The 9989-nt window shown below is 37.1% G+C and overlaps 2 protein-coding genes across 4 annotated transcripts; one reads left to right on the top strand and one right to left on the bottom strand.

Annotated features, from left to right (window-relative positions):
* Nucleotides 1-2968: 2968 nt before the first annotated feature.
* On the top strand, nucleotides 2969-5726 carry LOC124278318. 3 transcript variants are annotated; one of them, XM_046714038.1, is made up of 8 exons: nucleotides 2969-3433; nucleotides 3856-4018; nucleotides 4180-4240; nucleotides 4403-4459; nucleotides 4731-4802; nucleotides 4951-5004; nucleotides 5115-5159; nucleotides 5292-5726. In XM_046714038.1, the coding sequence occupies exons 2-8, from the start codon at nucleotides 3917-3919 to the stop codon at nucleotides 5480-5482; spliced, it is 582 nt and encodes a 193-aa protein (XP_046569994.1). In that variant the 5' UTR covers nucleotides 2969-3433; nucleotides 3856-3916; the 3' UTR covers nucleotides 5483-5726. The 3 variants fall into 3 exon arrangements, with proteins under 3 accessions (XP_046569994.1, XP_046569993.1, XP_046569995.1); XM_046714037.1 differs by lacking the exon at nucleotides 2969-3433 and having other exon boundaries at nucleotides 3453-4018; XM_046714039.1 differs by lacking the exons at nucleotides 2969-3433; nucleotides 4951-5004 and having other exon boundaries at nucleotides 3460-4018.
* Nucleotides 5346-7811, bottom strand: LOC124278354 (putative nuclease HARBI1). Its single transcript, XM_046714076.1, has 5 exons — nucleotides 7258-7811; nucleotides 6785-6907; nucleotides 6539-6673; nucleotides 6089-6323; nucleotides 5346-5410 (listed from the first exon to the last, which is right to left on the bottom strand). The coding sequence occupies exons 1-4, from the start codon at nucleotides 7809-7811 to the stop codon at nucleotides 6101-6103; spliced, it is 1035 nt and encodes a 344-aa protein (XP_046570032.1). The 3' UTR covers nucleotides 5346-5410; nucleotides 6089-6100.
* Between the last annotated feature and the right edge of the window lie 2178 nt (nucleotides 7812-9989).

The raw sequence follows: 9989 nt of genomic DNA, 5'->3' as shown, positions 1-9989 counted from the left end.
ATGTCGTCATCAAGGCCATACGGACTAAGTATCAGAGTACAAGTCCTGAAAAGCAGAAGCAATTGTTTTCACAAATGTTTTCTGAAGCAATTCTCAATAAATACAGGTTCAAATCAAATGCTGCTGCATCTCTTTCATTCTCAAGAAAACGTTTCAAAACAATAGGACAAAAGGACCAATAAAATACAAACGAAAGAAACGTGCAAACTCTTTTGCTGGAGCCCTGAAAGCCACCATCTTACAGTTCTTTGTGCGGGATGACAACAGCAGGCCAACATCCGGGAAGAAGGACACGATAACCAAGCTCAAAGTGAAACGTCAAAAGAGATACCTGAATGATACTCTCAAAAACCAACACTCAAAATTCCTGTCAGAAAACCCTGAAGTAAAGGTATCCTATTCACTCTTTGCCAACCTAAGACCATTTTATGTCCTAATACCTGGAGCATCAGACAGGGAAACATGCATTTGTAAAAACATGATAACCTGCAATTGAAGGCAGATAAACTGTGTCTGCTTGGCGTTTTAGGAACATGTGATCTTATGAAGATTGCTGCAGAAATCTGTTGTTCAGTTAAAGATAGGAAATGTATGTTTAGGGAATGCTATGAATGCTGCAGAAAGAAAATCCAGAAACACAGTTTTGATGAGGGAAGTCAGATCTTTTGGTATGAGTGGCAGAGAAGGGTTGAGACAAGAGAAAAGGTAACTGCTGGCAAGCAAGAGACCATAAATGTTCAACTCACAAGAAAAGAAAAAGTAATGGGAACTGTGGCAACCTTAGTGGATGACTTTGAGGAGAGTCTGAAAGTGTCTTGCAGACATCTTTATACTGTATCGCACCAGTACCTTGCCATCCACAAATTGAAAAAGAACCTAAACATGAATGAGTGCATCATTCACTTGGACTTCTCAGAAAATTATGCCTGTAAATATGCCAGTGAAATTCAAAGTGTTCACTTTGGTGCATCTCATCAACAAGCTTCTCTTCACACAGGTCTTGTCTATACCCATGAAAAGTATGACAATCTGCCTTTCTGTACCATTTCGCGATCATTCAGACATGATCCTCCTGCTATATGGGCTCATATGAGGCCAATCTTCATGCATATCAAGGGCAAATACCCAGACATTGACACTGTCCACTTTGTAAGTGATGGGCCTACTACTCAGTATAAACAGAAGAAAAATTTCTCTATGTTTGTGAACAGACTGTATGCATATGGATTTGTAAAATCAACATGGAACTTTCTGGCTGCCGGACACGGCAAAGGACCAGCTGATGGCATAGGTGCTGTTGTGAAAAGGACAGCTGACAGACTGGTAGCTCATGGTAAGGATATTCCAGATGCCAAAACTCTATTTGACACCTTACATGGAGAGACCTCAGTTTGTATGTTCTTCATCTCACCCACAGATATTGAGGAGGAAGACAAATATATTCCTCCAGACATAACAGTCATACCTGGGACAATGAAGATCCATCAATTGTCTACCAATGAGAAGGGAACATTAAGCTGTTTCTGTTCCTATCCTGATCAGTGTGTATGCCACAGCCCATTAACAGTGCAGGTGCAGTATCAAGATCCAAACTTTAGTGTTCAAGCTTTAGACAGTACTTCTCATGACAAGAACACACGGTCAGGTCTCATGGACATTGGGGATATTACTGCTGATCTACATGGAAAGTGGTGTGTAGTTGCTTATGATGGGTTGCCGTACCCAGGAATTATCCAGGATACAGGCGAAAATGAAATCGAAGTCATGGTTATGCACAGAGTGGGAGACAACCGTTTCTTCTGGCCATCTTTGATGGATGATATCCTCTGGTACAGACGTGATGATATAATAACCCTCATCTCACCACCAGAACCAGTAACCAAGCGTCATCACCAGATTGACAAACTTATTTGGAAAGCTATCACTGAGAAACTGGATCTCTAAGGATCCTTACACATCCACAAAACTTTAATCAGTGACATTTCTTGTTAGCTATTAATGAGTTACTGTTTAACCTATCCGTGAGAGACAGTGTTGAATTGTTTCAAGTCTGTAGTCGGTACATATCAACTTCCTTCAGGCTTTATTTTGAGAGTTTGCGTGTTTGGACGGTATATATTTGAAGTTGGTTTGACTTTAACTGTTCAGTTCATAGTTGCATTTTTAACACATTGTGTTTATCTGTTAGAATAAATGTTATAGGTTTCAGGGTTCATAGTACCTGGTAAATATGGTTTGAACGATGTTTAGGGAGACAGCCATCAACCTTTGATTAAATGATTAAGATTGATGACTGACGTTTCTTTATAGTTTGTTCAGAAACATGAAAGTGTAATAATAACGCTAAAATGATAAAGATGTCACAACAAATTGTCATTACCATAACAGTCCGTCATTACCGTAACATGCCAGGATATTGTTAAAAAAATATGATAGATTATCAGGTTATTGAAAAGACCTTAAATGTACTAAAAGAAAGGTAACAGTTTTATTAGTTAACAGAATTAACTTTCAAATACACTTTGTTTTAATGATTGTGCTATTAACTTCATAATTACTGAAAGTCACATTTTATGGACGAAGTCAATGTCACAAATGAATTTCATAGACTTGGACCTATAGAAGAAAATGGTAATGTATTCTTTTGTTGACACACTTTTGTCATTGAAGACCTATGACCTTAATAAGAAGGATTTGGTTTAACTGAAGTATTTTTGTTGTTAATGGACAAAAGGGTTGTGTGACGGTAATGACACATTATAAAGGGGGACAAAAACATACATTTTTTAATTGAAGATACAGAGTATAAAAATGCGTCAAGAATACGACCACTACTTGTTCTGATAATATTAAACACTTACAAATGATAATATTGCCAAAAAGATTCCACAACTGAATGTTTAATTTTCAACATTGCTAAAAGTTGTTTGGGCCTCTATTTGTGGAATGACCCAGCAACGCCTATGTAATCGAACCGGAAATGGAAGCGCACCTGTTTAAATTTCATCAGCGAAGAGCCAAACACTAAATATGAATTCAATAAAAGCTTATATGGTAAGTATGGTTAATTACAAACCTGTTGAAGTTTAATGACAGTATGTTCCACCGCAAGATTCCATCATCAGTTTGTAAATCTGATGATTTTAATAGTAAATAACAATATCTGTCTGCTCCGGCAAGACTTGTAACTCTCCTGTGTGGAGATATGGAAGATTGTAATATCAGAGTTGTTCCCCCTCGAAACGGCAGACGACAAGGAAAACATATTATGGACGCTTCGATCCCTAAAAAAGAGGAAACGAAATTTCTCCACTGCGGACATTGATATAATCGTGTCTGGCGTGGAGAGTAATTTTGAAACGTTGATCTCAAGCCTCACAAATACGGTCACCAACAATGTAAAGAAGAAGATCTGGAAAGATATCACCACGAAGTAAGTTCATTTGTTCCAACGACATGTTACATGAAACTATAATAAAATCTAAATCTGGCCTATTTTTAACTTACACAAAAAGATTGAGAGACATTCCATAACACGTTTGTACTTATTTAAACTTATACGAATTGTCAGACTTATTTCATTCTGAAATAATACGGATAATGAAACGAACTAAATTTGTGGGGAAATGGTTTATTGCTATCAACTATGTTCTACAATGTAAGAATAGTACAATTATACCAAATTAATTCATTGGTTTATTGATTATTATTTTTTCGTTTTCTCATGAAACCATAATCCACTCCTTTTCACAGCTGAACCCAAAAATTATTATCTAACAATCTTCCCAGACTAAGATAATATTAATAATGACTGTAATGATAATGATAATCATGATATCATATTTTCAATATCAGACTTAATGCAACTGGTGACATAACAAGGAATGAAGAGGAGGTCCGAAAGAAATGGACAGATATGAAGGCATGTGCCAAAAAATCAGAGTCCGCCAGGAGGCTGAATGCTAAGAGAACTGGTGGTGGACCACCCCCTGATGATCTTACTGTAATGGAAAAGAGGGTAAATAAATATACAAAGCATTTAGTTTTATAATGAATACAACAAACTGAGTTTGAGTAACACTAGACATGATTCATGAAAATGAAATTGTGTATGCACTAAGAAACTCAAAACATATCTATAATAATAGTAATAGAGCTACCATTTCCTTCTTTTATTAGATTCTACAATTAATTCCTGCCTGTGCTATTGAGGGGATTCCAGGAGGCATAGAAACACCTGGTAATGATGAGACTGTCTTCATGTTGTTCATGTACATGTGTATTAAAGTTACTGAAATATGTAGTTTAATCAAGTTCTAAATATATTTCAAAGTTATTGTATGAAATGTTGACAGTGTTTCTTTATAACATCACAAATGTAAAATTTGTTTTACTTCCACAGTCTTCAGCATGATTCCATCTATTGCTGATGAAGCTGAAGAAACAACATTTCTCTTTGGTAAATAATGATGCAAACTCATTTCTTTGTTTTGAAGATGCAAAAATATTTTATTTTGCAAAAATTCAAAACCTACTACTTTTCATTTTAAAGTTTAACTCGTTCTTGTCAAACGTAATAAATATCAAATAAATTTATATTTGGTGTAAAGTAGTTTTGGACATAAAAGCATATATAAAATTTAACAGTTACATAACTATCATATCCAATGTTATCATCCAGTTAATGTTGTGTGTGAAAAATGCATACAGTCACAACTGATATGTTTCAGATTCTCAACAGGAAGTGTTCTTCACACCAGTAACTGCCACAGATACAGAAGGCAGTTGTGGAGCTAGCACAGGTGTGACACCATTCCAGAAATTCAGATGATGAAATGCTACCATTCTTTGCAATTTACAATGACACAGTTAAGCAATTCCACTGATTTTTAGCTACACTTTTAACATGTTATCAGTTATAGTTATTTAAAAGAATGCTATGCATTTCAGATAAGGACCAAGCTTGTGTGGTGGACACAATGGTCACTCCTGCTATTGAAAAAAGTATGTATTTAACATTATTCAACTTTATTGATAAATATTTGTGCACACATAAAAAGGAAATTTACTTTGTTAGTATCTCTAGCTAATAACAATACAAAATTTCTTTCAAGGAAAACCTAAAGGGAAGCCTCCGGTAAAGAAAACATCAAATGAAGGTATGTTATTGCTTTGTTTACAGTATTCTAGTATCAGTACTGCAATTGTGATCATAAATATTTCATTGGATGGTATTAATGAACATTCACACATCATTGATTATCACACAAAAAATGTCTTAATCTTTTCAGAAGACATTCTGGGAGAAATCAAATCCCTTCAAGCACAGGAAGAAAGAAAGATGTATCTTTTGGAAGAAATTCTGTCTGTGCAGCGGGACATCCGGGACATCCAAAGACAAAGGCTGGATCTGGAACGAGAGAAATTTGAATATAAAAAATCATTTGGAAATTCATTGTCTCCAATTATCAAATTTAATTAAAGGCACATGTTTACTTGTGCTGATGAAAGTTTTCATGTGTTTGTTTTCTTATTTGGATAAAACATATGTATGTAAAAAATATATTTTCCATAAACACTAAAAATACTATAATGGAGGATTCACAAGTGTTTCTATAAAGTGGTTCAGGATTTTGAAAAACCTGCTACCTTGCCACTTCAGGTAGGACATGTGGATATTACATGGCTTGTGGACTAGTGGTGGTCCGATTAATTGAAATAATCGAGGATTGGTCGCAGTGACTAGACAACCAAGCAGTCGAACATGTTTTCTCATCATAATCGAACACAAACGATTTTTGCACACTTGTATGCATCAACAATATCTTTCACAAGGCTGGTTTTGACTCCATGAAATTATTGTTCCTAACATAGTCATCCTTTAAATATCTTGTGCAGTTTGCATAAAACCCCAAAGAACTACATGTTTTTTCTTAATTTTTTGTGTACATTAACAAATATAACAGGAACATTTGATAAATGATGCTAACCAATTATTTTCTATGATTGATTGGTTGTAATGGATCAAACATCAATTATGATATTTTAACCAATTCCCATCACTATTGTGCAGAGAAGGATCACTTACTGGTTATGTGTGTTAAAACCTTGTGTTGATAAGATTTCTCCTGACTTTATATCCATCGGTGTTGTAGTTATCAGAATGAGTGTTGTCCATGTCTGGTCCACTAGTCTCACACAGAACATCTGGCTCAGGCAACCTCAGTAATATTGCCATATTGTGAAGTTGCATGCAGGCAGTAATAATTTTGATGCTCTTCTCGGGACTAAATAGCAGGCATCCAGTTGATTTGTGAAGACACCTACACAGATTTTTTATAATTACATGTTTGTATTCACAGACAGGGATGAATCATGCATGTTTATAGCACAGTTATTAAGAATTTCAAGAAGGAATAACAAAGTGAAATAATTATGTAGAAAAGGGTATAATTACATATAATCACCAGTACTACCTCTTTAGATGAGAAGCTTTAATAACACCTTGAATTAAGACATAAGACTTCCTTATATTTACCTGAATCTAGATTTGCACAACCCAAATGCCCTCTCCACTGAGTTTCTTGTAGCAGTGTGGCAGCGGTTATATTTCTCCTCTTTTTCATTTTCTGGATTGCTGACTGGAGTCAGGAGGTAGGGTCTGCATGCATACCTATGGAAAATGTTTTGAAATGTTTAAATGTTAAGGGTAGAAATATGACATTTTTTGTTAATAAAAAAGACAAAGGCTGACATGACATAACTTGAACATAGATATACCTACCCTGAATCACCAAGAAGCCAGATGCCATATTTCCCTTCCTGGAGACAGCATTTCAAATTGCAGTTATTAAATATATGGGAATCATGTGTTGATCCAGGCCATTGGACGATGATGTTCGTGAATCTGCAATTATAAATACATAGATAAAGTACTATGTTATTTAAGAGATCAATCTTTATAAAAATATTTAACACAACTCCACATTTACCACATGGTACAATGGCCTTACAGTTATATACATCAAAACAAATAAATAAATATTTTTAATATACCCAACAAATAAATAGATTTTTGAAGTAAACGTGCATTAGAAGGCAAACTTATTTTATAAAAATCCGATCAATGGGACAAACAAGCCTATATTAGCGATTTGAAAATCAAATACGACACAATGACATTTATTATTTGCAAGTCTCAGCACGTCTAGATCGTTTGTTTACATTGCAAGGGTCAAGGACGTCAGGGATATTTACCGCAGTTGAGCGTCGCACACAGCTTGCACATTGATGGCATGGAATCCTTTCCTGCACACATATACTGCCTCATCCAATGGTGGCCGTTGAATCGGTATTAGAGTGCAATCTATGCAGCCAACAACTTTCGGAAAACCACAGATGTTGAAGAAATCCTCCGCAAGTTTTGCATGTTTGTCGGGCGATGGAAACCGGATCAGATCGTGCGAGTTGACAATTGCTTCCGTAGTGTCTTCCAACACGCGACTAACACTTGACTTGGCAATACCATGTATGTCTCCTAGTTCGCTGAGAAATCCACCTTTAGAATAATATCTAAGTGTTGCTAACACCTGAACATGGGCTGGTAGGGCACACGAACGCTTGGTCGGCCGAGTGATGGCCGAGCTGACCCGATCAACCAGCTGAAGGATGTTATGTCGAGGGAAACGATACCTGGCAATCAGTTCTGTGTCGGTCAACGTGTCCAATATTTGGGTCCTATCTCTGAATATTCGCTCTCGCTTAATATTTCTCCTGTTCAAAATCTCTTGGATTCTCAGTAGTGTCGCCATATTAAACGCTGACTTACGATGTCGTAAGCTAGTTACAAGTGCCTCTTACCCATCGTATGCTAGGAGGTTGTTTATGATGTGGTGTAAAGTTAGGAGGTCTTTGTGGAACGATACAAAAAATTAAGAGCTGCTTTACGACGTGGTTTAGGACGTCGTAGCGCTAAGAGGCTTTCGTGAAACGATTGATTCTTGATGAAAATAGTCACTGAACAAGTATGGTCGTAGCATTGTCAATGGCTGACTATTACAAGAAATGATGCACAAGGAATGTCACATGTTAACATCTGATGGGTCTGGCATCAGTATCGGGTGTATCCCCCACGTGCTTGGATGACAGCTTGAATCCTCCTCATCATGCTACTGGTAAACCTTCTGATACGATCAAGTGGCAATTGCCGCCATTCTTCATGCAAAGCAGCTTCCAGCTGTGCAAGATGCTGGAGAGGGGGTTCTCTCAACCTCACACGGCATCCAAGAAAGTCCCAGATGTGCTCCAAAGGATTCAAATCGGGGCTCATTGCTGGCCAAGGTAATGTCATGATAGCCTCATTCTGGAGATGTGCGGTCACAGCACGTGAACGATGCGGCCTGGCGTTGTCGTCCATGAATATCGGGTGAGTAGCCAACGGGTGGTTGTCAAAGTGAGGCACGACAACTGGATGGAGAATATCCCGGATGTACTGCTGACCATCAAGATTTCCTCGGACAGTCACCATTTGAAGTTTACAGTCGTGTGAAAGACAACCCCAGATCATAACCGATCCTCCACCATAAGGAACAGTAGGGTGGATATTCCTGGGCACGTAAGCAGTGTTTTTATGCCTCCACACTCTCATTCGACCATCTGTAACGTGGAGGAGGAACCTGCTCTCATCTGACCAGTGGACCCTCCTCCATGTCCTCGGGTTCCAATGGCGACCAAACGACAATCTTGGAGAAATTATGTCTCCAAAATTAATTCGCGCACACCAATGTCTAAGGTTTGGAGCATGGTTCAGCGAATAAAAGGCAAAGGTTCAAAATCAGCTGTACACCATCTTAAAGATGGTGATAACTTGATAACTGATAAATCTGACATTGCAAATAAAATTGGCGAAACCCTTGCCAAAAATTCATCATCGGCAAATTATGTCCCTGAGTTTCAGAGATATCAGAAACAACAGGAAAAGACAAAACTTAATTTCGAATCGAATAATGGTGAAGATTATAATGAAGTGTTTTCATTAGATGAGCTACATACTGCTCTTGAGCAAGCTCATGACACTGCAGCAGGTGATGACAATATACATTACCAGCTACTGAAACACTTACGGGAACCATGTCTGATGACACTTTTAGATATATTTGACAAAATATGGACGTCTGGAGAATTTCCTCCTTCATGGCGTAATGCCATTGTAGTCCCAATACCAAAACCTGGCAAGGATCATACCGATCCGTCTAATTACAGACCGATCTCTCTAACTAGCTGTGTTTGTAAAACCATGGAACGTATGGTGAATAATAGATTAACTTGGTATCTTGAAACCAATAACCTTATAACCAATATTCAATGTGGTTTCAGGAAAAATCGTAGTACCATTGATCATTTGGTACGATTAGAATCCTTTGTTAAAAATGCAATCGTAAATAAACAACATGCCGTATCGATATTCTTTGATCTCGAGAAAGCTTATGATACGACCTGGAAGCATGGCATTTTGAGGGATTTACATGACTTTGGTTTGAGAGGCCGTTTGCCTCTTTTATATCACGAGGTTTTGAAAGACAGACAATTTCAAGTCCGAGTGGGTTCAACCCTGTCTGATCATTACAATCAGGATCAGGGTGTCCCTCAAGGCAGTATTTTGTCTGTCACTTTATTTAGTATCAAGATTAACAGTTTATCCAAGGTTTTAAACGATTCCATTGATGGATCACTTTTTGTGGATGATTTTAACATTTCTTGTCGTGGTAAAAATATGCATACCATTGAACGGCAATTGCAGTTGTGTTTAAATAAAATAAATAAATGGTGTCTTGAAAACGGTTTTAAATTTTCCAAATCCAAAACTAATTGTCTACACTTTTGTAGAAAATATAAGCCGCATAAAGATCCAGAACTATCTTTAAATGGCACTCCCATCAAAGTTGTTAAGGAGGCCAAATTCTTGGGTCTAATTTTCGACTCCCATTTAA

This window comes from Haliotis rubra, unplaced genomic scaffold, assembly GCF_003918875.1.
Source record: "Haliotis rubra isolate DU_JTF1 unplaced genomic scaffold, ASM391887v1 Scf235, whole genome shotgun sequence".
NCBI classification, from domain to species: Eukaryota; Metazoa; Mollusca; class Gastropoda; order Lepetellida; family Haliotidae; genus Haliotis; species Haliotis rubra.
The sequence above is the reverse complement of the archived record's forward strand: the minus strand, read 5'-3'. Positions and strand labels throughout refer to the sequence as shown.

Excerpts from the sequence above, each read along its gene's own strand:
- LOC124278318 (XM_046714038.1), top strand. The coding sequence starts at position 3,917 with ATGAAGGCATGTGCCAAAAAATCAGAGTCCGCCAGGAGGCTGAATGCT. Across the intron at positions 4,019-4,179 it reads TTACTGTAATGGAAAAGAGG|ATTCTACAATTAATTCCTGC; the intron begins GTAAATAAATAT and ends TTCTTTTATTAG. Across the intron at positions 4,460-4,730 it reads AGAAACAACATTTCTCTTTG|ATTCTCAACAGGAAGTGTTC; the intron begins GTAAATAATGAT and ends GATATGTTTCAG.
- LOC124278354 (XM_046714076.1), bottom strand. The coding sequence starts at position 7,811 with ATGGCGACACTACTGAGAATCCAAGAGATTTTGAACAGGAGAAATATT. Across the intron at positions 6,908-7,257 it reads GTGTGCGACGCTCAACTGCG|ATTCACGAACATCATCGTCC; the intron begins GTAAATATCCCT and ends TTATAATTGCAG. Across the intron at positions 6,674-6,784 it reads TGGCTTCTTGGTGATTCAGG|GTATGCATGCAGACCCTACC; the intron begins GTAGGTATATCT and ends CATTTTCCATAG.